General features: G+C 41.2%; 1 protein-coding gene across 1 annotated transcript in view; it reads right to left on the bottom strand.

Moving 5' to 3' along the window:
* Positions 1-5,360: 5,360 nt before the first annotated feature.
* The window catches only part of LOC310631565 (mitogen-activated protein kinase kinase kinase 20-like), a 32,424-nt gene continuing 10,006 nt past the window's right edge, over positions 5,361-27,778 (bottom strand). Inside the window, exons 4-7 of the mRNA XM_083348101.1 lie at positions 23,530-23,646; positions 12,082-12,156; positions 10,217-10,367; positions 5,361-6,642 (exon numbers count right to left, since the gene is read on the bottom strand). Of these exons, the coding sequence (XP_083204227.1) occupies positions 5,951-6,642; positions 10,217-10,367; positions 12,082-12,156; positions 23,530-23,646 (1,035 nt within the window). The 3' untranslated portion in view covers positions 5,361-5,950. The remainder of the gene's footprint in view (positions 6,643-10,216; positions 10,368-12,081; positions 12,157-23,529; positions 23,647-27,778) is intronic.

The raw sequence follows: 27,778 nt of genomic DNA, 5'->3' as shown, positions 1-27,778 counted from the left end.
CTTCTTGTAACTGCATCTCAGAGCTTCAAGCACAAGTAAGTGGTGAAGTTAACAATGCGACATGCTCCTCCCAAATCTCAACCTCTATGAAAATATTTGAATATCTGTAAAGGTGCACTGGAAAGAGAAATGTCAAGCTTTGTGTAAAAGGGATCTTTGGAAAATCAAAATAAATATTGTAACTGAGCTTCTCTTAGCCTAAAATACATGATTGTGTGGCTCTGTGGTTATCATTTCACCAATTACAGTTAATTACCACCTGATTAGTTTATTTTGGGGGGGCTCTCTGCCCTTGCCTACATCTTATTCCTTGGAGAACTCAGCTGATTTTCTCTGGCTTAATTGTGGCATGGCACAGCTCAGGCCATATCTCACTTCCCAGCCTCTAAGCTCAAGTGAACCATTGTGATCGAGAAAATAAATCTTACAAGCAAAATAGAGATTGCACCCTTTTCTACCCCTCTCCCATTTTTTGAAAATGACCAGGGTCAAACCCAGTTTTTCTCTTTGTTGAATCCTATCGGAACCAAATTGACTTTCCTTGTCCTGGACTAAATCCCCCATCAATTTCATAAAGTGGGCACCCAAGGATCATTGCAAGAGATATGATTCTTCTCCTCGGTGTTGTGCTCTTTCTTCAGACTGAATCCCCAACATCATTACTCTTTTTCTCCCTCTCAGGCATAAAAGTGCATCACTGCAAATTACAACTATGGTTGTAGCTGTTGGAACAAGTGCCTGGCTACTAAACTATAGGATCATGGCATCCTTAGAGTTTTCAGAGTAGCAAGTTATATGCAAGAAGAATTAAGTCTTAAGTAACCAAGTAGTTTCTCCCTCATATTAACTCTCCAAGTGTGAGAGAGTTTTTCTAACTCCCAAGACCTGCCACATACACTTTATTTTATTTCCCTAACATCACATGTCAGTGTCTCGTAACAAATTGATTTGAACTATTTGTTTCTCGGATTTTGTACAGATCACGGGTGTCAAAATCGGCGTGTCACATGACGTGTCGCGACGTATAGTGGCTTTTTTTTTTTTGCATTGCCAGATCTGGGGTAGGCGTGGCCTCCGAATGATGCAATCGGCCCTCAGGCCGGCAGTTTGACACCCCTGATATAGATCATCAAGAAAGGGAAAAGAAGACAATATACTTGCATAGAAAATTAAGTCAGATTTCAAAAAAGATTCTTGTAAAATCCTCCTATGATTTCCCCCCCCCTCATAATTATAAAACTAAATACACCTTTACAGGGCTTTTTTTCTCATAGAACGCTCAGAACGGAGTTCCGGCACCTTTTTTGGATGGAACCTTGTAGGTAGGCAAGGCGGGTGGTATGACATGTGTGAGTTCCGGCACCTTTTTCTTTTACAAAAAAAAGCACTGCACCTTTACTTATCTAAAAATAATTACTTCAAAGGTCATATTGCAAAGAAGTTTTTTAAAAAAATAAATAAAATAAAAGTCCTCTATCTTCTTAAGTCTAAATTCAGTGTTCCTAGAACACATAGAGATGTAATTTCATTCTCTGCAGCTTCTGTGGAGTTAGAAAGGACAATTGTTCTATGAAGAGCAACCTGCAGAGGTCATTGTTTTGAGTGATTTCTCACAGGAGGAAATGGAAGAACAAAGTCTTTCTGAGCAACTTCACCTCATTAAATCAGCTCAGCAAGTTGCCAGATAATGGTCATTGGATGGAGGTTTTGATCTCTCGCCCAAGCAGGCTACTTGATCACAGTCCTGATCACCAAATATGGTCAGGTATATCCGAGGAAGTTTCTGGGAATGGAAATGAATGCAACCACTCTCTTGCCGGGAAGAAGAAGGTGGATTTATTGACATAATAGTCTGCATATAAATTAGCTTGACAGAGCTAGCGTACAAGGCATCAATTTCCAGGCAGTGAAAGGCTGCTCTTTTAAGCTATAACAGTAAAAGAACAAAATAATGAAATAGGGAGGTTTTCTTAAAATACAAAGGTGCACATATCACACTAAGCCAGCAAAGAAGGTGGGTTACAGATATCAGGAATTCTAATCTTTTTGCTGTAGATTAAATGAAACCACAACCGTTTATGTTTGGTGTGAAATTTAAAATAGTTTGATGTTTGGTTACAGAATGTTGTAGTGCTTAAGGTAACTGCCAGCCAGAGGCAGCGTTGATCATTTTGGCAATACAATGGTGGAGGGACTCCACATTTGTGCTAAGCTAGACATGTTCTTTCTGCCCCTTTTATCCATATTTAGATTCCTGAGTGAAAGCAACCGAGTAACGCATGCCTGTTCACTAATTAAGATGCTGCAAACATCCACCCACTTAACCCACCGCAGCATACATTAATTTCACTGTTCGTCCTTCTTTTAGCATTGATTGCAGCCTAGATGTTGCATAGGTGAGGAGAAGGCTGCAAATGAGGGTTGTCAAAAGCTTACCTTATTCTCATCCCTTCACACAAATACATCTAGAGCTTTGAGAGGGAACGTCTCTCTTTGTCATTGGCCAACTGCTTGAGCCAAGCACCACCATATTGCTGGACTTGAAGTAGTGAGTGTAGTAAAGCTGAAGTGTTTTAGGAATTTGAGCTTAACCCACAGGGAGTGAAATGTGTTCTTTGTGACCTGGAGGCCTGGAGTTGGTTTGGACATCTTGATAATCAACCCTAGTTGAAGGTAGCTTCCCCAACATATAAACACAACATCTCTCAAATACCTAGCTATAGTTCAATTATTTATAATTTCTCTCCCTCTCTTTTCTTTCAATCCCAAACCTGTTTTTTTCATGAGTTCGAAGCTTCATGAATTCAAAGACAACAAATAGAATTTGCAAGGGCTAAGAGTCACTTAGGTGAGATGGGCAGTGTAGAAATGTGATAAATAATAAGTGGGGTTAGTGCAGGGGTAGGCAACCTCGGCTCTTTTATGACTCATGGACTTCTGGGAGTTGAAGTCCATGAGTCATAAAAGAGCCGAGGTTGTCTGCCCCTGGGTTAGCGTATCCATCCTGACTCTCCTTGTTCTCTCTGCAGCTTTCAGTACTATTAGTCATGATATCCTTCAGGGGACATGGCCTTGCAGGTTTTATTCCCTTCCTCTGGAATTAGTTCCAGTCAGTATTAATGGGTTGGGGAGAGGTCAGGTCCATGTCCTGTTTTTTGAAGGGTTCTTCAGGGCTTGATTCTCCCTGCACCTCTTGAACATCTACATCAGGGGTGTTAAACTGCCGGCCTGCGGGCCAGATGTGTCACGCCAAAACCGTGCCCACCCCATTGCTGGCAATGGAAAAAAAGTTGTGATACGTCACGACACGTCACGTGACGTTGCGAGTTGACACCCCTGATCTACATGAACTTTCTGGATGAGGTCATTCAGAGATATGGGGTGAAGTAACATCAGTAGGCTGTGATACTCAGTTGTATATCTTTGTTTCGGATCACCCAAGTAATGTTGCGAAGGTTCTGTCTTTGTAGCTGGAGACTTTGGACGATTGGATGGGGAAGAACAGGCTTCAACTCTATCCAGGTTTTTAAGGCCTGCTGGATCTGGTGATTTTCTATCTTTAGTTCTGGATGAAATTGCACTACTCTGTCAAAATCTGTGGGATCCTCCTGATCTCACAGCTCCTCCAGCCATACCAGGAGACCTTTTATACGTTGTTGATTAGATTGTCCCCAACTCCACTAGCCTTTCATAAAACCCTTAAGACCCAGCTTTTTTCCCCCTCAAGTGTGGGGGTTGGGAGGGGGTTCAGCTTGTCAGTGGAATCTCTTGGTTGTTGACTGCTTTGCGTTTGATGGACATCCTTTTTTTGCTTTTATTTATCCTTATTGTATTGATATTTTTATTGAGTTAGCTGCCTAGAGTTGCTTATGTGAGAGGGAATGGCCATATACATCAAGTAAACAAATATATTCATAAATCTCTCCTCCAATTATTTGCCGAACAAATAGAGAGCACCTGCACTATCCCTAGGAAACCACTCTTCTTTCTAGAAACAGGAGAGACCTCAGCCAATCAATGAAATAGCTCCTTGAATAAGAAAAGAACTATAGTTTTACAGCTGGCTGAAATGGTTTACTTTGCTATTGTTAAAAATCTGTGACTACATGAAGGATTGGAAAATATATGCTAAATAAGATACATTCATTCCTTATTTCCTCAGCTGAGTATCAAATTACTTTAAACAATACTTTTCAAAACCTTTTCCTTTCCTTATAATTCAAAAAGGGGAAGGATATGTTAAGTTAGGAGTTAGGTTTTATTTATAAATAGAATCTTAACATAATGTCATTTTCCCCCCCCTGATAATTGCAGTTGGAGAAATGAGTTAATTTTATATCACCCAATTCTTTATTTCAAAGAAAATCCCACAGGAATTTGCTTTCTTGTAGATATGCCCAGGAAAACAAAGAAATATTCGATTTCAATGGAATTGAAAAATACTGTATACTAGTAAGTATAATGTTTCTTTTTATTACTTAAAGACAACACGCAGAGTATAGTTAAATATCATGAATAAGATTTTTAACCTTACGTTAATAAATAGTTGTACCAAAAATAATTAGGCCTTTTTTCTTATACTATTTTGCTTCTTTGTAGAAGCTATTACATTTTTCCCTACCCGTAAGAATAATTCCAACGGAAGTAGATGGAGCTTATTGCTAAATGGAGGATTGATGTAGTAGCTTGAAGGTGTTGCTACAAAATCAAGAAAAAAATAATCCATTCGACAACCCCGAAAGCAAAAAATATGGGAAGGATAACTTTTGCAGTCATTTTTTTTAATTTTTTTTTCATTCATATGTTTAAGCCAGGGGTAGGCAAAGTGCGTATAGTCAAGGCGATGGTCTTCCCAGTTGCAATGTATGGCAGTGAAAGCTGGACCATAAGAAAGGCTGAGCGCCAAAGAATTGAAGCCTTTGAACTATGGTGCTGGAGAAGACTCCTGCGAGTCCCTTGGACTGCAAGGCGATCAAACCGGTCAGTCCTAGAGGAGATCAACCCTGACTGCTCTTTAGAAGGCCAGATCCTGAAGCTAAAACTCAAATACTTTGACCATCTAATGAGAAGGAAGGACTCACTGGAGAAGAGCCTAATGCTGGGAAAGATTGAGGGCAATAGAAGAAGGGGACGACAGAGAATGAGGTGGCTGGATGGAGTCACTGAAGCAGTAGGCGTGAGCTTAAATGGACTCCAGAAGATGGTAGAGGACAGGAAGGCCTGGAGGAACATTGTCCATAGGGTCGCGATGGGTCGGACACGACTTCGCAACTAACAACAACAACAAGGCAACCTCGGCTCTTTTATGACTCATGGACTTCAACTCCCAGAATTCCTGAGTCAGCATACTGACTCAGGAATTCTGGGAGTTGAAGTCCATGAGTCATAAAAGAGCCGAGGTTGCCTACCCCTGGTTTAAGCAGCACTTTTTTTGTCAGTGTATCAATACCGGATCAGAGTGTCAGAAATAAAGCACAGTGAAGTAGAATATCATGCTAATGGAAATACCAGACTTAAGTAAAAAGTACCTGATTAAAAGTAGACAAACTAAAAAAACAGAACCTTTTATACCTGCTCAGCTCTACCATTTTGGTGGAGTCTCAGACACCAGTTTTATAGGCGGGGCCTGTAGTGCCTCTGTATCCCCCTTGGCCCCTAACTGAATGTGATTCAGCCCCAAGAACACTGCCCAGCAGCTGTCAGATGCTTTAGTGTTGTTTTACAGGAAAGGGAGAATTGCCATCTTGTGCTTTGATTGAGGGAGAAGACTATATCAGGCTTCTAATGTGCTAAAACAGCCTCCAACAGAACCCAAGGCTGCACTAATGTCATTCCTCCCAGGCTCCCCATTCTCACATTCGTTGTCAGTTATTTCAAGAAGAATTTGAAACCTTCTCCGTGGAAAGTCAGTATTCTGTGCAATAAAAAAAAACCTATTTCTGAAAAAGCATCAACGGGATTTCCTCTGAAGTGCTCCAGTGCCTTTCGATTTCTCTTTGTTCTGTTTGCCAACAGTTTGTCGGTAAGATTTCTTTGAATAGTTGACTTTCACCCATCCGCCTTCACTGACTTTGCTTTCTTCCTCTTCTTCTTCTGCTTCCGTTTTCAAGGGCATCCCTGGTATTGATTTGAATTGCTGAGGGTAATGAGTGTGTTTTCTCTCATGCGTCCTTGGCAGATGTTGATATTGATTGAAGGTTGACTGGGAAGATCTAGGATATTTCCCTGCATTTCTCAGTGTCCCTGGAGCAGTTGGGTTTCTTACAAAACGCTTCCCAGCTGCCGCTCCTCCAGGAGAGACGCTGCTATGATGGTTATTTCTGTTTCTGCTTTTGGAGCTGCCCCTTTCAGATGGACTATCCGAAGTTGAAGTCGCGCTGGAGCTGCTGCTTCCCTTGGAATTCAGATGTAAAGATGATAAATAGGTTGTTGGCGATGAGCTTCTTGACTGAATGAGTGGAGTAATATGAAAGGTAGTAGGCACTGAAGTCCGCCTCACAGCAGCAGCGTAAGTGTCCTGATTGTGAAGGTAGGGTAAAAAATGGGTTAAGTTGTTGGGACTGTGGGGACGGGAATGTTGGAGAGAAGGGCTGCTTGTCACACGGTGCATTTTCAGTGCATTCATCCACTGGCAGTCAATACCTGGAATGAAAGAAAAGGAACTATCAGCTTTAATCCCAAGTCCGTGGTGGCGAACCTATGCCACGCGTGCCACAGGTGGCACGCAGAGCCCTCTCTGTGGGCACGCGCACCGTTGCCCCAGTCCTGGGCCTTCAGCTGGGTTTTTAAAAATCTTTTCGCTTTAGGCTTCCGCCGCCGTGTGCAAAAAAAAAAAGATTCAATCAATCCAATTTCAGCTTCTCACAGGAAAAAAAAAAGATCTCGCAAAGTTGGAATTGATTGATTGAACTTTTTAGTTCCACCCAGTCTGCTGTTACCACCGCAGCCACGCCCACCCAATGGGCCATGCCCACCCAGCACCCGACGATATATAAGTGTGTTTGGGGTTGCCGTTTGGGCACTCGGTCTCTAAAAGGTTCGCCATCACTGTCCCAAGTAGTCACAAGAGATCTAATAAGATTCTGATATTACCCCGTTTGATAGCTGTAGCTACTGGAGTCACTAATTTGCTTAAGGAGCCATAATGGGTTGATGCTTCCTTGCAGTCTCCAATAAAGTGTAGTATTTAGAGGCACCAGAGCTAGAAAGTGGGAAGATGGTGAGTTCCAATCCCACTTTAGGCATGAAGCTGGCTGGATGCCTTTGAACCGGTCACTCTCCCCCTGACCTAAGAAAAAGGCAGAAGCAAACCACTTCCAAAAAATCTTGCCAAGTATATTTGCAGAGGCTTGTCCAGGCAATTGCTGAGATTCAAGACTGACTGGAAAGCAATATATATATATTCAAGGTGCTGGTGATGACCTACAAAGCCCTACATGGCATGGGTCCGGAATACCTTAGGGAGCACCTGCGGCCGGCATCAACTTCCCTCCGCCCAGTACGCTCCCACAGAGAGGGCCTCCTCAGGGTGCCACTGGTCAAAGAATGCTGACTGGTGGCCCCCAGGGGGAGGGCGTTCTCTGTGGACGCGCCGGATTTATGGAACCATCTTCCGGTTGAGCTTTGGATGGCGCCCGACCTCCACTCCTTCCGGCGCGATCTAAAGACTTATCTGTTCGAACAAGCTGGCCTGGCCTGATGGGATAGGGTCGGGTTTTATGTATTTTAACCTATTGTTATAGTTTGGGGCACTTTGTTTAATCTCTTTTAATTTTTGTATTTTGTCTTTTAACATGTATTGCCCTGTTCACCGCCCTGAGTCCTTTGGGAGAAGGGCGGTATACAAATAAAATTATTTATATATATATATATATATATATATATATATATATATATATATATATATATATATATATATATATATATTCCCTATTTGAAAGCGTATCTTCAGGTGTAATGTTTCTACAGTTGAACTCTGTTCTTCAGATACTGTTATGATGATTTTAATTGCAGAGATTTGCAATGTAACTTTAACCACCTCACTGATTAGACAGATTTTCTGTTAACTACACATACGCCCTAGCATTTCCCCCCCCCCGCCCCCCAAACAGCACATCACAGATCTTTAGAGCACTAACATCTTTCATCAGTATCCTTTGGTTCAAAACTGATGATACAGGTGCAATTCAAAAGTACTCCAAGTGGGACACAAGTCATTACAACTTTAATTGCATCTTTGAAACTTACTGGAAATAATAAGACATAATTAACTGAATGTCTCTTTCTGTATAAATGACAGCCAGAAACATTAAGGTGTTATACACAAGAAGACTATGACTTCTGGGCCTCTGTTAGGCATGAGAGATGTCTGAGTGACTTGAGGCCAGTCCCTTTCTCTCAACCCATCTCACAGGGTTGCTGTTGTGGAGAAAATAGGATGAGGAAGGAATATTAGGCATGTCTCTTCAGTTGTAAAAAAATAAAAGTGACATAGAAACTTAATAAATATTAAATGTCCCCTGCAAAAGCAGGGTTTTTGTTTCTCTCCTGATGAACGGCAGACCCTTTGAATGAGCGATAGGTGGAACTTAAGATAGGTAAAGGTTAAAAAAGCACTGCATTAGACTCGGATCCTTTGATTGCTACAAATATATTAGTTGTATTGATTATTCTTTCTTCAAATGGAAGTACAGCAGCTTGGAAGATGAGAGTTTTAGGTGCAATACAAAATGCAAATTCAGGAAATAAAAATATACGATGTTCCAATTTAAGATCATGACTAAACTATGGATGATTAAAGACAAAAAGAGAGAGGGGGGTTTAGATGTAAGTGTGAATGCACAACAGTATCCTCAGCCAGGGATTCTAGAAGAGCAATGTGCAAATTCTGTTTTGTTCAAGGCCTGTTCCAGGCTATGTGCAGCATGACAAGATGCTAACTTCAAAAGTTGGCTCAGCCTGGCCCCGTGGTGGTGAACCTATGGCACGCATGCCACAGGCAGCACACAGAGCGCTGTGGACACACGCACCATCGCCCCAGTCCTAAACCTTCAGTCCCGTCCATGAGCAACCTGCATCAATACCCGCGCAGGGTAAGGTTTCCGCGCTTGCCCCCGCAAGCGTTTTTTTTTTTTTTTACTAACCTGCCTTTCAGCTGCATTCCGTTTCTCCATTTGCTTCTCAGCCTTCGCCGTGTGTTTGTGGGACTATCGGTAAAAAAAAAAAGTTCCATCAGACTTTCTAACCTCACGAGATCTCAAGAAGTTAGAAAGTCTGATGGAATTTTCTTTTTTTTAACCAATAGTCCCACAAATATGCGGCAAAGGCTCTGAAGCGAACGGAGAAACGGAATGCAGCTGAAAGGCAGGTTAATAAAAAAAATGCTTGGGGGAGGTGAGGGCATCTGGTCGGGTGGGCGTGGCAACCTTACTCTGCGTAGTGGCAGGAGGATGGGATGCGTGCCCTTCCCATGCCAGGCCAGCCCCTGCAGCCCCGGGGCGGCCGTGCTGGGCGGCGATGGGCAGGGTGTTGAGGCGGAGGCCAGCAGGCCAACCAAAGCAGCAGGTGGAGCGCCCGAGGCTCAAGGAGGGAGGGCACTGAAGTAGATGGTCAGGCCATTGGCAAGAGCAAAGCATCTGAGCAGAAAGCAGCCTTGGAACAAGTGGGGCAGTAAGGAAATTCCTCAGCCAGTGTGCCTGGACAACAAAAAATTAGCTACTGGTTCTGCCGAAGTGGTGCAAACTGGCTGAATCCCACCACTGCCCCTCATCTACACCCTATTCGTTCCTTTAAAAAATTCCCATCTCCTTACGATGAAACAGAGACCCCCAAATTTTGCTTCCACAGTTTGAGGGTACAAAATGGATGGAGATTTCAGGCCAACCTTTTACGTTCAGAAATGTAGCTTTTCTGACTTAAAGCAGTCTTCAACATTAGAGTGAAGTCCTAGGCTTTCCTTAGACCTCCCAGTCCCCACCTAGAGGCCATTGAGTTACTTGAGAGATCACTGTTTTCTCAACCTCAGCAACTTTAAGAAATGTGGACTTCTCCCAGAATTCCCCAGCCAGCATCTTAAAATTGCCTAGGTTGAGAAATGCTGCTTTAGGGAGACATTTTCCCTCTTCGCAAGTCTGGCTTTGTGGAACGTGCCGATTTTTGAAAAGGTTTTGTTTCTCTGGCATATGCTCTTTCTTAAACCTTGCCTCAGTTGACTTACTGGAATTGGATCTGCTCCGAGGGTTGCCTTCCACATTTGGGAGAGACGTTTGTATTTTCAGCTGTACTGATTTCACTTCATCCTGCTGTTTCATCTGACTCCATTGCACTTGCTGGGTGTGTTTAGTAGATTTGGGAGTGTGGACATCAGCCTATCCAAGAGAGAGAACAAGGTCTTTCTTCAAAACCCCACAAGAACAAGCCCAATTTGTCCCAAGTTTTAATGTCTTATTCTGAAACAGATAGTACAGGTAGTTTTCGACTTACAACCACAATTAAGTCCAAAATTTCTGTTGTTAAGTGAGATATTTGTTAAGTGAGTTTTGGCCCATTTTACGACTTTTCTTGCCACAGTTAAGTGAATCATTGCAGTTGATAAGTTACTAAAACGGTTGTTAAGTGAATCTGGCTTCCCCATTGACTTTGTTTGCCAAAAGTTCACAAATGGTGATCACATGATCTTGGGACACAGCAACGGTCATAAGTATGAACCAGTTGCCAAGCACTGAATTTTGATCACATGATCATTATTATTCAGTAGGCAAGGAGCAGACCAGCATAGTTACATCATTTATTGACTCAAACTAGAACTGGAGAACTGCAGGCAATTGCCTGTAATTTGTACTCTGAGCCCACAGGGCCTTAACCAATCATAATACTGGAAAAAGCACACCCAAATATGAATGTTCAAAGTTTCCCTCCAAAACAGTTGGAGTTAATAGCCAGGGTCATCTAAAGGTTAGTTTCATTTTAGCTTCACAAGCAGTTGGAGTTAAGTTAGTTTCACTTTAGCAGGGCTTAACACAATTTTATATATATTCAATACATAACAATCACGATGATGCCACAAAGGTTGTAAGTGTGAAAAATGGCCAAAGGTCACTTTTTCAGTGCCGTTGTATCTTTGAATGGTCACTAAATGAAGTTATAAGTTGAGGACTACCTGTAATATCAACCCCCCATCTAGAAAAAAATTGTTTCTTTATGCAAGGAATCCAATAGCAAATTAAAGGTGTTGTTTTTTTGTGCCTTCCCACGTCAACAGTGATGGACACTCTTTTAACTATTGAGTTTTAATAGAATCATTTTGTAGTTATGGTGAGGAAGAAGTCACTAAGGATGTGTCCCAGGATTTCTGGTTGCTGGGATCTGCTTGTGGAAAGGTCCCTTTAAACTTGCTGCCAGTCTCTAATACTTGTAAGGAGCTGCAGTCTGAAAGGAGCCTGTGTGTGTGTGTGTGTGTGTGTGTGTGTGTGTGTGTGTGTGTTGTTTTCCCAGTTCCCCGAGAGCGGCTCTCCTCCACTTCTGAGGCACACAAGGCCAGAGTTTCACTGTCAGCCTCTCTCACTGCTTGAATCCTTGTGACAGACAGAGCTGGGATTTCAATTATTAGCCTCAGCGTGAAGTATCCCATTGGTCTTTATGAAACACATTTTTTTTGGTAAATATCCAAAACTCTACTCGTACAAAGACTAGTTCCCATCCTATTATATGTTGCTAAATTGGTCCCATTTTTTATTTTATATTTTCCTTCTTGCCCCTTCCTTTCACCTGTTGTATCTCTAGTCTGCTAATTAGCAGTGTGTCAGAAAGATGAGAAAGATGATCCCATCAGCAAATGTTACCTACCCAACTGATACTCAAAGAAAAAAGAGAGAGAAGGAACTTTTTAAAATTTACACGATCAAGTTTTCCAAGTGAGCAGCCTCAGTGTGGTTTATAGCATTCAGATTTGTAGGTGATTGGTCATTTAAAACTAATTACAGACCTTTACAAAAGTGAGCCCTAAAATTTAGAAAGGCAGGTTCCTCGTTGTGCAATAATGCTGGCAGAATGACTCACTTTTATTTTTCTTCAAACACTAACCTCGTAAGTCACTATGCACTCGACAGTCTGATCTTTTCCTATCCCCACAATCCACTTCTCCATCACAAATGGAGGCTGCAAGAAAAAAAAACATCATTTACTGGTATCCTTTGCCTTGCTCCTCCCACTTCGGAGGGGCTGTTGTTTTATTTACCTGAGGACTTTTCCATGTCTGACCTCTGTTTTAAAAAAATATACATTTAAAAAGTGGAAAATGTCTACAAAGGTTGTGATCTAATCTACTGGGTGCCAGGAATAGCTGGTAAGCCCCGCCCCACTCGTGATAGCACCATCGTCCGGGCACTAGTGGCCCCATTTGCTCATGCACCACTGCCAGTGTCACAAGAGTGTGCGCTGCCCATTTGCCCATGAGCGCGAGCACCAGCACGTATGCCACGGGGGCGCATAGCCCACTTGCACATGCATATGCACGCTAGCACTGCCGTCGTGCGCATGCCTGTTTGTGCATCCATGCGTGGGGCTATGCACACTCACATTTCCCTGCTGTTCCCTTTCATTCCGGGCCGCCAAGTCAGAAAGTTTGGGGAACTCTGATCTAATCTACCATTGCTGTTGACCTGTAATTTCAGTATATAAAAGAAATGTTTGAATCTAAATTTGGCCAAGGAGAATCTCCTTCCAATTTCTCATTCTGAAGGGTTATGAATATTCAGAAGGCAATTTCTATTAATTAGTACAGCTTTGAATGCTTCAAAAATGATTTGAAAGAGAAGGTTCCAAACATGCCAGAGAACAAGCATATCACCTCTTTAAAACGGCCATGTCTTTAAAAGAAAGAGAAATCAACTCTAGCCACATCCTACAGAAATCCAAAGAAAGATGTAGCTGCTTTAAAGAGATGCTGTACTGATATCCCTGTATGCTCTGAAACACCTCTTGCAATTCATTTTTGAGCCATGTCCCATCCTATTAATTAGGCTGTTGCTCCTGCTTTGGCTTTAGATCATGGATCTTTCTCTCAGACTCCTGCCTGCTCAGCATCACTGCATGAGCCAGAAAAAAAAAACCTCTGAGCAGGATCAGACAGAGCTGAGATGGGGAGCCTTTTAACTCTAGAGGAATGGATAGCCATAAAAGTACCCTGTTGGAGTCAAATGATGCCCAGACCTGAAGCAAGCAATCTATGGGGTCAGAACTTGAAGTCAATAGGAAGATCTTTTTTCCCACCATCTCTTTTCTCTGCATGACTGGGAGACAGCAAGCTCTAAAGACAATTTTGAAATAATGGCTTAGTTGCTCACCCCTAATCCTGGAGACACTTGTGACAAATACATAGTCTCTCACACACACATTCACAGTCCTGAATTTACATGAATGTGCATCTACACCCTTGTCTGGAAGCAAAAAAAAAAAGGTTTTCTTAAATTTACGGTTCATTTTCTATTCAATCACTCATCTGCTCAATTCTGCAGATAGTCTAAGTCAGACATGTCAAACACAAGGCCTGGGGGCCAGATCCGGCCCGCAAAGTGGTTTCATCCGGCCCGCGAAGCCATCCTGGAAACAGTGAGGGAACGGCCCCCACTGCCTTGGCCCTGGCCCAGAGACCCTCCTTCTGCCAGAGACCCTCAGATCTGTCCCACTCCTGCCCAGGCCCCCATAGGCACCCTTGATGCGAACGATGTAGAGCTGGTCATGCCCACCCAGTAGGCCATATGCACTCTAGCCACGCCCACCCAGTAGGCCACGCCCACCCTGGCCATACCCACCCGGCCCCCTGAGGGCAACCGCAATGCTGATGTGGCCCTCAATGAAATTGAGTTTGACACCCCTGGTCTAAGTTAAGATAACAGCAATGCACAGGCATTTTATGTAATGATGTTTAAATTGTAGCAACAGAATTAAGTAGCTCCTCCAAAATTATTTGTCATGAAACAGTCCTGCTGGTTAGCTTTGTAGCTGTTACTGTGCCTTAAGCTGATGTTGTTTTTCCATAAGACTTTCCCTTTGACTTTAATATCGCTGATTGACAGATCCCATGATCTCCTTTGAAGGCCAGATCTGACAAGAAGATTGTGACAAGTTTTGAATCCATACATATCTGGTGTCATAAAAGTCATGACACTTTCAGATGTTTCCAGATAATACAAAGGCTTGAGTCAGGTATGACTTGCATGTAAGGCAGCCTGTGCCATTCACGGGGAATCTTTGGATTTTCAGATGCAGCTTTTAGGGGAGACATAGGTAGCTAGCTGTAGAGGGGTTGTGAATGAAGAATCAGGAAAGACCCAGTGCATGAATACAATTTATCTCATCTCTAGATTCCATCTGGGGTTTATTGGGAAAAACTATTATGATTAATTGAATAAATATTACTCCACCTGCAACCATACCACATTCTTCTTACGTCTTAAAGACAAAATATTGGAGTAGAATGTGAAATACCTTCTTAGTTAGCTTCACCAAATTGGTTACTGTATGTGTGTGTGTGTGTTTGTCCTTTGTAATTTGTACACTTTTTTGGGGGGGCAGTTTTTTAATAAGTTATTTTTCCTTGTTATTATTTACAGCCAGTGCTTTTTTTTGTAAAAGAAAAAGGTGCAGGAACTCACACATGTCATACAACCCACCTTGCCTACCCTACAAGGTTCCATCCAAAAAAGGTGCCGGAACTCCGTTCTGAGCGTTCTATGAGAAAAAAAGCCCTGTTTACAGCTAATAACTGATGGAATGTTTCTTTTTTTATGTATATTTTATTAATTTTTATGATAACAATCTTTAGTATTTAATAAGCAACACGTCTGGGTTTCTGTGTTTAACATTAATAGTAGTACAATTTCCATTCCTATCCTTTATTCCATTTTTCTAACCATTTATAAAAAATTTCCCATGTTTGAAAGTATTCTGAATCTTACTTCCCCTTCATTTTCAATGTAAGCCTATCCATTTCTGCACAGTCCAAAATTTTCTTAATTATGTCTTCTTCAGATGATATTTGTTCATTTTTCCAGAACTGAGCAAATATAATTCTCGCTGCTGTTAATATATGTAATATTAAGTATACACATTTCTTATCATAATTTGCTGAAATCATGCCTAAAAGAAATACCGGTAATTCTAGTTTATGTGTGCTTCTATCATCTTTTCTAGCCACCTATGTATTTTTGACCAATAGTTCTTTGCTTTAGGGCAGGGGTGTCAAATTGCTGGCCCATGGGCTGGTTGCATCATACAGAGGCCATGCCCACCCCAGCTCCGCCAATGCAAAAAAAGTCATGATACGTCATGACACATCACGTGACGTGACGAGTTTGACACCTGTGCTTTAGGGCATGTCCACTAAAGATGATAATACGTGCCTGGATTTTGTCTGCATTTCCAACAATTGGTAGACACATTTTAAAATATTTTGGTAATCTTGCACGTGGTAAGTGCCATCTACAGAACATTTTATATAAATTTTCTTTGTAAGTAGCTGCCCCTGTTATTTTGTAGTTTGTTTCCCATAGGTTTTGTCATTTTTCTAGCTCTACATTGTGCCCAAAGTTTTTTGCCCAAATTATCATTGTTTCTTTAACTTGTTCATCTTACATATTTAAAAATATAACAGAAAGGTGTACAGTTTCTTAATCAATTTATCATCTAATGAAAATAGCATCTAAAAGCCATATATTTTTGCATCTTTCTCATATCTCATTTGCATTTGCAGCTGTGGCCACCATGATAGCTCAATGCCTTGTTCTTCCAGTTCTTGTTTGGTTTGTAGTTTCCCATCAGTATTCAAAATATCTTTATAAGTTACAAGTTTCTCATAGTTGATTAAGTTTGGGTGTACAAACGCCTCCATTGTCGAAATCCATCCTGGTATTTTCATGTAACTTCTTGATTTTATTTATTTATTTATTTATTTATTTTATTATTGGGACTTATATGCTGCCCTATCTCCCGAAGGACTCAGGGCGACTAACAACAATAAAATACAATAATACAAAAGTTAGAAAGAAATTATATTAATGGCCCCAGTAGAATAAATTAAAATTAAAATTAAGTTAAAAATTAAAAACGTAATTAAAATCCCTGTCAGTCCAAGTCAGCCTGATGGAAAAGGAGTGTTTTGAGGCCGCGGCGAAAGGACCGGAGATCCGGGGCCATCCGAAGCTCAAGGGGGAGTTGGTTCCATAGGGCTGGCGCTCCCACAGAGAAGGCCCTCCCCCTGGGGGTCGCCAGCCGACATTGTCTAGCCGACGGCACCCTGAGGAAGCCCTCTCTGTGTGAGTGCACTGGGCGATGGGAAGTCGTTCCCGGCAGCAGATGGTCCTGCAAGTATCCCAGGCCTAGGCCATGTAGGGCTTTAAAGGTAAGTACCAGCACCTTAAATCTCACCCGGAGGACAACCAGTAACCAATGCAGCTCATGCAGGAGGGGTGTAATATGGGAGTATCGGGATGCTCCCATCACTACCCGCCCGGCCGCATTTTGCACCAGTTGAAGCCTCCGGGTGGTCTTCAAGGGCAGCCCCATGTAGAGAGCATTGCAGTAATCTATACGGGAGGTAACAAGTGCGTGGGTGACTGTATGTAGGGCATCTCGGTCCAGATAGGGGCGCAACTGGTGCACCAGGTGAACCTGGGCAAATGCCCCCCTGGCCACGACTCCAATATGATCTTCAAAACTGAGTCGTGAATCCAGGAGGACACCTAAATTGCGTGCCCTATCAACGGGAGGTAACATCTCTCCTCCCATAACCAAAGATGGAACCTCTTGGACTAAACGAGATGCCGGTACATAAAGCCACTCAGTCTTGGCTGGGTTGAGCCGGAGCCTGTTCTTCCCCATCCAGATCTGTACCGCTTCCAGGCAACAGGACATCACATCGAGGGCATCACTGGGTTGGTTCGGGGTGGAAATGAAAAGCTGGGTATCATCAGCATATTGATGATACCTCACCCCGAAAGCACGGATGATCTCACCCAGCAGCTTCATTTAGATGTTGAACAGGAGGGGCGAGAGTACTGACCCCTGAGGCACCCCACAACTAAGGGGCCTAGGGGCTGACCTCTGCCCCCCTGCCAACACCGTCTGCGAACGGCCCGAGAGGTAGGAAGAGAACCACCGTAAAACGGTGCCTCCCACTCCCAACCCCTCAAGACGTCGCAGCAAGATACCATGGTCGATGGTATCAAAAGCTGCTGAGAGATCTAATAGGACCAGGACAGAGGAATAACCCCTATCTCGGGCCCGCCAGAGATCATCCACCAGCGCAACCAATGCCGTCTCCGTGCTGTACCCGGGCCTGAAACCCGATTGGTACGGATCTAGATACTCAGTTTCCTCCAGGACCAAAGGGAGCTGCTGTGCCACCACGCTCTCAACAACCTTCGCAAGAAAGCGAAGGTTGGAGACAGGATGAAAGTTATTTAAAATAGCTGGATCCAAGGCAGGTTTCTTGAGGAGGGACCTTACCACCGCCTCTTTCAAGGTGGCAGGGAAGCACCCCTCACTCAATGAAGCATTGATAACTGCTAGGAGCCAGCCTCATGTAACCTCCCGAGCCGCATAAACCAGCCAGGAGGGACACGTGGCGGCACTTAATTTCCCCATGATCCTGTCCACTTCATCCGGAGTCACAGGGTCAAACTCTTCCCAAATGTTCTTGGCCAAACCCATCGCTTCCCCTCGTCAGATAATGCCCAGTCAGAGTCCAGACCAGCCCGAATCTGAGCGATTTTGTCCACCAGATACTCACTAAATTCCTCAGCCCATCCCCGCAAGGGGTCCTGTCCCGTCCCTTGATTTAAAAGGGAGCAGGTCACCCTAAACAGGGCGGCCGGGCAGTTATCTGCGGACACAATGAGGGTGCTGAAGTAAGCACACTTTGCCACCTCCGTTGCCACAAGATAAGATCTAGAAAAGGATCTTAACTGTGTTCGGTCAGACTCGGACTGACTGGATCTCCAATTTTACCTTTTCCCATGTCAAAAGCAGTGCATTTCTTACATAGTGGTTTTGAAAGTATTTATGAATTTTGTTCTTCCCATACCATAGGAAAGCATGCCATCCAAGTTGTAGGTCATGCCCTTCTAGGTATAATAGGCTTTTATTTCTAAGAGTTATCCATTCTTTTAACCATGTTAGTGCGTTCTTTTAACCATGTTAGTACGGCTGCTTGATAGTACAAGACCCAGTCTGGTAGGCGAAAGCCTCCTTTTTCTTTTGCTTCTTGTAACATTTTCAGTCTGATTCTAACTTTTTTCCCTTGCCAGATAAATTTCAATATCGCTATATTTAATTCATCGGGGAAAAAATTGTAAATTTTTATCAGTATTGTTTGAAATAAAAAGAGTAGTTTTGGTAAAATATTCATCTTCACCTTCGCTATTCTTCCTAGGATTGATAGTTGTAGATTTTTCCATTTTTCCAAGTCTAGTTTTATTTGTTTTAATAATTTTACATAATTACCTTATTTTATGTTGCACATATTGCTGTTAAATATATCCCCAAGTATTTAACTTTCTTAACTACTTAAAGGTCTGTTTTTACTGATAGTTGGTTTTTTTGTTTATCTCTGAGATTTTTAGCTATAACTTTAGTCTTTTCTCTATTAATTTTCAGTCCGGCTACTTCTCCAAATTCTTCAATCTTTGTTAATAATTTAGGACTTGTCTTTAACGCAGGGGTGTCAAACTTGCAATGTCACGTGACATGTTGCGACGTATTGTGACTTTTTTGCCATTGCTGGCAATGGGGTGGGCGCAGTTTCGCTATGATGCATGCGGCCCATGGGCCAGCAGTTTGACACCCCTGCTCTAACAGATCCTCCAATATAAATACCAGGTCATCTGCGAATGCTTGTAGTTTGTACTTTTCATCTTTTATCTCCATTCCTTTGATTTCTGGATCCTGTTTAACATTCCTGTTCAACTCTTCCAAAGTTAAGATAAATAATAGTGGGGATAATGAACATCCTTGTCTTGTGCCTTTTTTGATATTGAAACTCTCCGTGCAATCTCCGTTCACAATTATTTTAGCTGTTTGTCTATGATAAATTGTTTGAATTATATTCGTAAAATTTTCTCTAAAGTCCATATGGTTTAGTTGTTGAACCATAAATTGTCAATTGACATTATCAAAGGCTTTCTATGTATCTAAAAAAATGAAAGCCATTGGTTTCCCTGGGTGCATTTCATAATATTCCCTTGTGTCTAGAATTATTCTTAAATTGTTCTTTATTTGTCTCTTTGGTAAAAATCCATTTTGGTCTGAATGTATAAATTCAATCAAAAATCTCTTTAGTCTTTCTATTATTGAAGCAAAGATTTTATAATCCACATTTAGTAGAGATATTGGTCTCTACAGTGGTGTGATTCAAATATGTGAGCAACCAGTTCTCTGTGTGGATGCCGCTTCCGGTCTGGGCCTGGTCAACAAAAAATTAGCTACCAGTTCTGCCGAAGTGGTGCGAACTGGCTGAATCCCACCACTGGGTCTGTAGTTCTTTATCAGAGTCAAGTCTGTATCTTCTTTGGGTATTAGCGTAATATTGGCATCTATCCATGTATTTGGTAATTTGGCTTTTAGTAATACCTGATTGCACACTTCTTTCATTGGTAAAATTAATGTATCTTGTAAACATTTGTAAAATTCTGCCGGTAGCCCATCTGGGCCTGGTGTCTTATAATTGTTTTATCTTTTTATAGCTTCTGTCAACTCCATCACTGTTATTTTTCCATATAGCATATTTTTGAAATTTTCTTGAGATTTTTTGGTAACAGCATTTTCTAAATATTACCTTATTTTTTCCTGAGGAATTTCTTCTGTATTATAAAGTGTTTCATAAAATTGCTTATTTTTTTATTGCATCATTTTGACATAGCCTCTTACATCTTGTAGTTTATTAATTTCTTCTCTCTTTCTTTTTTCAGTTTATAAGCCAACCATCTCCCTGCTTATTGGCATTTTCAAAAAAGTTTTGTTTTTACTCTTTTAATTTGTTGAGCCATTTCTTCAGCTTCTATTAGATTTAATTTGTGTTTTATTATCTCCATTTGTTTTTTAAGTTTTCTTTTGTGGGTCTCTTTGTAGTTCTAATTCTAGTTTTGTAAGTTCTTCTTTAAGCTTAATTTGTTGTTGTCTTTCATCTTTTTCGCCATATAGGTTATGGCTACTCCTCTAAAATATGCTTTAGCTGTATGCCAGACATTTTGGATTGATGTATCTTCTTTCTTATTTTATTTGAAGAAAAAATCCATTTCCCTTACAGCTTTTTGTATAAATTCTTTCTCTTTCAATAAGAATTGGTTTAAGGTCCATCATGCTTTTTTCTTTGTTCCTCTCCAGGTTATTTATCGGATTATGGTCCGTCCATATGTTAGTTTCTATCTCGATTTCTTGTATATCCCTTCTTAATTAAGGGGATATCCACATCTTATCAATTCTAGATCATTATTTGTGGCTGTTTGAATAAAATGTGTATTGGGATATCTTAGGATTTATTTCTCTCCACATATCTTGTATACAAATTTCTTCTGCCATTTTGAAGAAAGCCTTAGGCCTTAGCTTTAGGCAAATAACTGAATAACTAAATAATTAAATACTACTCCAGCTGCAACCATACCACATTCTTCTTACCTCTTAAACACAAAATATTGGAGTAGAATGTGAAATACCTTCTTAGCTAGCTTCATCAAATTGGTTACTGTGTATGTGTATGTATTTGTCCCTTGTAATTTATACACTTTTTTTCTGGGGCAATTTTTTAATAAGATATTTTCCCTTGTTATCATTTACAGCTAATAACTGGTGGAATGTTTCTGAAGCCACAGTTTCCTTCAGTAACTAGAATTTTAATCTGAGTCAGAAGGTAGCAAAAGCTTGTGATTATTTATGATTATTTAAAGAGACATTTAGCATTAACATTCTCTAACTTTATTTTTAAAAAGCTTCAAACTGTTTTAAAATGTTATTCATGGCAAAATTATGGCTGTGGCTGTCTTTTTAAAAGCTGAATGATTTTAATTTTAAAAAATAAATAAATTGTCCCCTCAGGTCACAAATGGAGAATTAATTTCTTCAGTCACGTCAACCATCACCAGGGAATACATAGCCAAATTCCACTCTCCTACTCCACAGGCTTGGCAGACATGTACCTCTGTGGTCACCAGCTTCCAGAACATCCCTGCAGTGACACAATTCAGCTACTTTTCTTTCAGAGACCACCTTGGTTAGTAACCATTCCCAAATATGACAGTAATAAATGGTATTTCTTTTTCTGACCAGTGAGTGCATTTATGACCAAATTTCATGCACCTGACGACAAAAGTTCTCAGTGTGAAACTGATTAAGGTCTAGTCAGGCAGCAGCACCAGCTGGCCAGAGGGTTCTAATGAACTAATTAAGGTCACAGAGCTGAGCTTGTAGTTAGCACTTTTTAGGGATGCACAGCGCAACTCCGGAAAAGATAGCTTGTTTGAGCAATCTCTCAGCTCTGTGAGGGGGCAACAAAAGGGGAAAAAATTGGCTGGATGCCAGACACTGCAAGAAAACTTTATAAGATAGCATCAGCCAGTGATTTTCTCTCTTTCTCTCTCTCTCCCTCTCTCTGACATGTATTCACTTAGTGACCATTTCATTTAATGACCAAGTTATTGGAACAGAATGCAGTTGCTAAACAAGGAGAGTGTTAGGAACTGTTGGGATTACACAGTAAAGTGAAATCCACAATCTAATTCACAACAGGAACATCTATCGCTGGTCTCAGATTCACAGCCCTCCAAGTCATTTTCAGTGGTTCGCAGTAAGATTTTTGTCACTGAGGACCAAGGACAAAGCACTAAACATCACATAGGTGTACAGGTTGGTCCAGGGGACCAACATTTTAAAACATTAAAATGTATCAGCTGATCAACCTCAGATTTGATATTAAAATTGCTTCATAAAACATTGTATCTTCAGTGTATTGAACTCCCTGAAGAATGTACTTCAAAGGATGTGCTTCAGATTTTCTTTGTTGGAAATACAAAAAAAAATGAGAATGCACTGACCCATATGATATGACCCTGTTGTCATTTGATACTTTTTTAGACTGGGATTTTAATGTATATAGCTAGATTGATGAGGAAATGTGCAAATATTAAATATGTTTACATGATACTGAATTATATACCAAAACGTGGGAATCTGCTTATTAGGACACATGGCTGTATCAGGCCTAAGGAGATGGCTAACAAAATTATACTGAGAAATTGGGGAAATGATACAGTATTATTCCAGATGTTAAGGAATTGCTTTTGAAAATGTATATTTTATCCATCTTGGAAAAGGCATCAAAGGATGACGCAATATGTATTACTTTGTCAGAAATTTTATATTTTACACTACATTTTCATTTGTTTATATTATACTATTGATTACTAAACAAATGATAATTGATCAGCTTAATATATAAGGTAAATTTTTAATTTTTATTTCTATTTGGGGGTTTGGGTTTTTCCCTTTTTTCTTTTTCTTTAAAAAAAAACATTTAAGCAGTGTTCCATTTAACTGTGTTTCTTAACTTAGTTTGGTGTTTATAGCTTAGATTTTGTATTTCTTCTAAATCTAAACAGATACCATGTTTCCCCGAAAATAAGACCGGGTCTGATTTTTTTTTTTGGCCTCCAAAAGAGGCACCAGGTCTTATTTTCAGGGTGTGTCTTTTATACTCACCTCTGGCACCTCCAGCACTGCCCAGCTGGTCCACTTCTTCTGGGGCCGAAGGAGCAGCTTCATTTTGCAGCTGCATTCCAGCCTGCATTTCGCAGTCAGGCCTTTCCGGAAGGCCTGTGCAGTTGAATACTGAGCTACGGAGTGAATCCATAGCTCAGTCCTTGGCTGCAGAGGCTTTCTGGAAAGGCCTGTGACTGAGAAATGCAGGCCTGGCGGCAGAAGATGCCGCAGAAGAAGTAGGCCGGCGAAGAGAGACATGGCTGCAAGGTAAATGGGTGCAAGGCGAATGGGGCAGATCCACCCCCACCCCCACCCTAGCTTCATTTTTAAATGTGTGCCTCCCCTGAAAAGTAGGGCTTATTTTTGGGGTAGGGCTTATATTGGGTCCACCCTCAAAAATCAAGCTATGGCTTATTTTGGGGGGTAGGTCTTACTTTGGGGAAAACACAGTAATAGTCCAGGGGAAGCTTTCCTGGAGGTAGTGGAACCTACAAGCAGAAAGAGCAACTTTATCCTCCCAATTCAGTGAGTGTGCCAGCAAGCTCAGGGCCTGGTCAGAGGGCTGGACAATGCTGGGCTCTCTGATCAGGGAAGATGGGCCTGGAAGCTCAGAAGGAATTTCAAACAATGGCTAATTTGTTCCAAGACTCTCAGGAGGTGCAAGGATAGGGCTGGATGAGGAAACAAGGGCTATGGATAAAGAGAGTCTGCTGCTCTGGTATTTCAATACTTTTGGTGGACCCAAAGACAATCATGAAAACATCACCATAACTACAAACTTACCTTTGTCATTTTTAAAATCTCGACATCAGGTAGATTAGTGTTAAATGTCACATCTTTTATATAAGTTATTGCAATTTCGTCCCCATCCATCTCCATATACATTTTCCATTTGCAATCCTAGTTTTGGAAAGAAAATACAAAATATTAAATTGCAATGGGCTCTGCTATGAATAGAAAGCTTCTCCCTTCTTTCCAGCCATCACCTCCACATTAGTAATTACACATGTTTTTATGAATAAGTATATAGAACTGAACTTTGATGATGAAACAATAAAAAGTAGCCTGAAAAGCAAAAGTTATTTGAGTTTCTGTCACATGAGAAGAGGCTTAAGAATTGTTTAAGCTGAACCACCATTGGCTGGTCTCTGGAATAGCATAAGTGGCTACATCACCATTTCCCAAGTGCGTTTCTCTTCCAGTGAAAGGTACAAAACCCAAAATGCAGCAATGTCATCAGATCTGGGGGGTCCCAGAGGGCCGGTAACATTACAAAATATCTCCATTATTAGCAGAATAACAGAATTGGAAAGGACCTTGGAGGTTTTCTAGTCCAACCTCCTGCTCAAATAGGAAACCCAATAGCATTTCAGACAAATGGTTGTCCACTCTCTTAAAAACCTCCAGTGTTGGAGCACCCACAACTTCTGAAGGCAAGTATTGTAGTCAACATCCACTCTCTTCTTTTTAATAATTTAATAATGATTATTTTTTATTTTGTTACTTGTTCCATGCCACCCAAAGTCACTTTTTGTGGGATGGAAGGCTATACAAATTTGATTTATAAATAACTGAGGGATGGAATTTGGATTCCCTTCTAAAATCCCGGTGCTGTGAGGCAGGAAGAAAAATGGAAGAAGCAATTCTCCGAAAAACAAGTTTTAAGTACCAAATCTTTATATTGGAAATGCACTTCCCTAGAGATTGAGAACAATCTATATTTTGGCATTTCTGAAATAATAGGTGTTGTTTTTTTACAAACATATATACATCTTCATGCTATTATGTTATACAAAGTGCCCAAAAAGAATATATTGACCAGAGTTGGGACTGAAAACCCAGTTGTAAGTCATTGTGGTTGTAAGTTGAGGCACCTATATGATGAGACCTGTTTTTCTAGGTTTTAAATTATTCACAATTGTTAAACAAATCACCATGTTCTTTCTTCTTTGTTCCCCACATCTTGAAAGTACTCCATTCCCACTGCATTCAAGATACCTTGATGTTTCTTCTCGCACCCAGTTCCATGTAAGAATGTGACTAGAGGCATGGTATTATACTATACATAACCATTTCTGATTTGTTTTGACACATTCTATCTCTTCTAACAGTTGCACCCTGCTCACCATTTTTCTACCAGAATATGCATCTCTTAAATCTTCTCATCCATTTCCCCATCTTTAGTAAGGTTCCATCAAGGTCACAAAACAGGTACTTGCTTTGGGGGCTGGGGTGGAGTTTGCATTTATGTATGACTAACGGTTATTCACTTTACTTTCAGTCTCAAACACTATCTGGTCTTTGATGTATTAAATTTCAGATGTATACTCCTTCTTGCATTATATATTCTAGCTCAGGGGTCCCCAACCCCCAGTCCGTGGACCGGCATTGGGTCACAGCATGTCAGAAACCAGGCCGCACAAACAAGCAAAGCCCCATCCACGGGATGCAGGCAGTACATGAAACCACGCCCCCCTACAGTCTGCAGAAAACCTCTCTCCGTGGAACCAGTCCCTGGTGTCCAAAAGCTTGGAGACCTCCAGTCTATTCTAGTTAACATTTGCTAATGAATTCTCAATTTAAATCCCTGTCTCAATCTGTCTCTTTGCCCTTTTGCCCGTGCTACATCACAGCGCTCCTTGCCAGCAGTGGTGGTGGGGGCAGTACTGGGGCTGAGGAAGAGGCCTGGGGCCTTCAGCAGTCTCAGCCAGCTGCCACCATCCCCAAGCTCTGCTTTCTCCTCGCGTTGCCACTGTCACCAAAGAGTTATGCCTCAAGCCCCGTGCCACAGCCAGCCACCCCAGTGCCACAGCTCAAAGCCCCAGCCGCTTTCACCACCCTCCTTTCTCCCAATTCTGCTGTCCCCAGCTGCCTTTCACTATTCTCCTCCCCTGCTGATGAGGTGTGCCCAGTCTTACCCCTATGCAAGGCAACGGCTGGCTAACCAGGCCTTCACGAGGCCATTTGGGTCATTCTCTAGATTGTTTATGCCATTCTAGGCACTTATGACCGTGCCATTCTCACAATGCTTTGGAAAACCTTTGGAAAACCTTTGGAAAACCTTTATACAGTAAACCCTTATAAATCAAATTTGAGGCCTTCCAAAGCATTATGAGAACATCGTGGTCATAACTGTAACCAGCCTGCCTAGCAACCAAGTGGCTGTAACCTTGGGGACTGGGCACAGGTATCGTTGGTTCAGTGAAGATTACCTGTAATCCCATTTTGTTATTCAGTTAATTTGGATGTAATTCCCCCGAGCTTCTAGAGTGGACATTCCATGTGCAAGTCAACTACTCTGCTTCCACAGATTCACATTTTTTGTTCACAACTGAAATAGGCTAATCATGTAAAATTTCACAAATATATACATACAGCCTCCTCTTCCCCCCCCCCACCATTTTTTTGTTCCAGTCTTAATGCCTGTCTTCCAGCCTGCATTCCATCTTAACACGGATTGCTATAGTCAGGTTAATTATTCAGGCATTGCTGCAGAGCTGCTTGAAAAAAAAACCTCCCAACCCAAGGGATTTGGTATTCCATTTCCCCTCAAAAGAAAGCTCTTAGACCCCAGTTAGCAATGCCCCATTACCTCTTATGGAGTCAGTCCAAGGACAAATATTCCAAGGATATGAAATGAAAATATCCTGCCAGTGTAAAGCAGGCCTTTTCAGTGTTCGTGGCTTTTCAGTATGTTGCCTGATAGGACCAACTGTATAATACAGGTATTCGATTTAACTATATGCATTTTAGACTTGCCTATTTTTAACTTACGAATACAGAAATGTTTCTCTGTTCGTTTTCCTCAGGTATAAAAATGAAAGTTTATGGCTGTCTGACTCGGTGGTATAAACTTAAAAAGTGGTCTGTAGAATACAGTGGAGAAAAAAGCACATTTTAAATAGTAAATGTACCTTTATGCTACATGCTATTGCTAACAGGTGATGGATGTTGTACCGACACTACAGCTGATGTTTTGTTGTGGGATCAAATGGCATCACCATGACAAAACTCTTGGATAGGAAGAAAGGGTATCTTTTGCATGGAACTACTGAAGATAAGTTAAAATATGGGGGATGAATGTAGATTTCTTGAATATGTGACAAGAGAAAATGGCAAGTCCTCATAAGTCAAAGCACAGAAATGGACTGTGGAGGTACTGCAATACAATCTCAAAAGCCAAGTCTTCCAATTTCATTGAAATTTACTCCTATTTAAGAATGTGTAAGATTGGATTTCAATGAGCTCTCTTGATTTTCAAATTATGCTGGTCCGTAATTCTAGTTCTAATAGGCCAAAGAACATCCAACTTCCATGTACTCATTTCTGCATATTGTCAGAGATATTAAAAAATGCAAACACAGAAATGATAAATGTGGATAAGTCCAGATTTTTTTTTAAATCCAGCAATAGCTTCTGGCAGTTGAAACATAATGAGCCCATGGGAAACACTGCTACTTTACGTAAAGGGTGAGTAGCTTATAAAGATTACCCATCCCTAATTTTATATATATATATATATATATATATATATATATATATATATATATATATAATTTGTTTACTTGTATCCTGCCTTTATTATTTTTACAAATAACTCAAGGAGGTGAACATATCCAACACACTTTCCTCTTCCTATTTTTCCTCAACAACAACCCTGTGAAGCGGGTTGGGTTGAGAGAGTTAATGGCCCAAAGTCAGCCAGCTGGCTTTCTTGGCTAAGGCAGGACTTGAACTCACAGTCTCTAGAGTGTCTTGCTTTCTAGCCTGGTGCCTTAATCACTAGACCAAACTCTCTCCCTCCCTCCCTCCCTCTCTTTCTCCTCCCCCTCCCCCCTCGGTTTGCTAATTTAGGTTAACAAAAATAACTACAAATAACATTTCATTACTAGCATGTTGATAACTTAATTGCATTTCAGGGAGTTCCAGTCTTCCATAATTCACTGAATCTGGTGACTCTGGTCATTATGGTCACTGATGTCAATCACATCCTATTAATACTGCCCTGGAAGAAGTACGCTTTTCTTCTGGA

The sequence above is a fragment of the Vipera ursinii genome, assembly GCF_947247035.1.
Source record: "Vipera ursinii genome assembly, chromosome: 1".
Taxonomy (NCBI): Eukaryota; Metazoa; Chordata; class Lepidosauria; order Squamata; family Viperidae; genus Vipera; species Vipera ursinii.
This window is presented reverse-complemented; position numbering and strand designations above follow the sequence as displayed.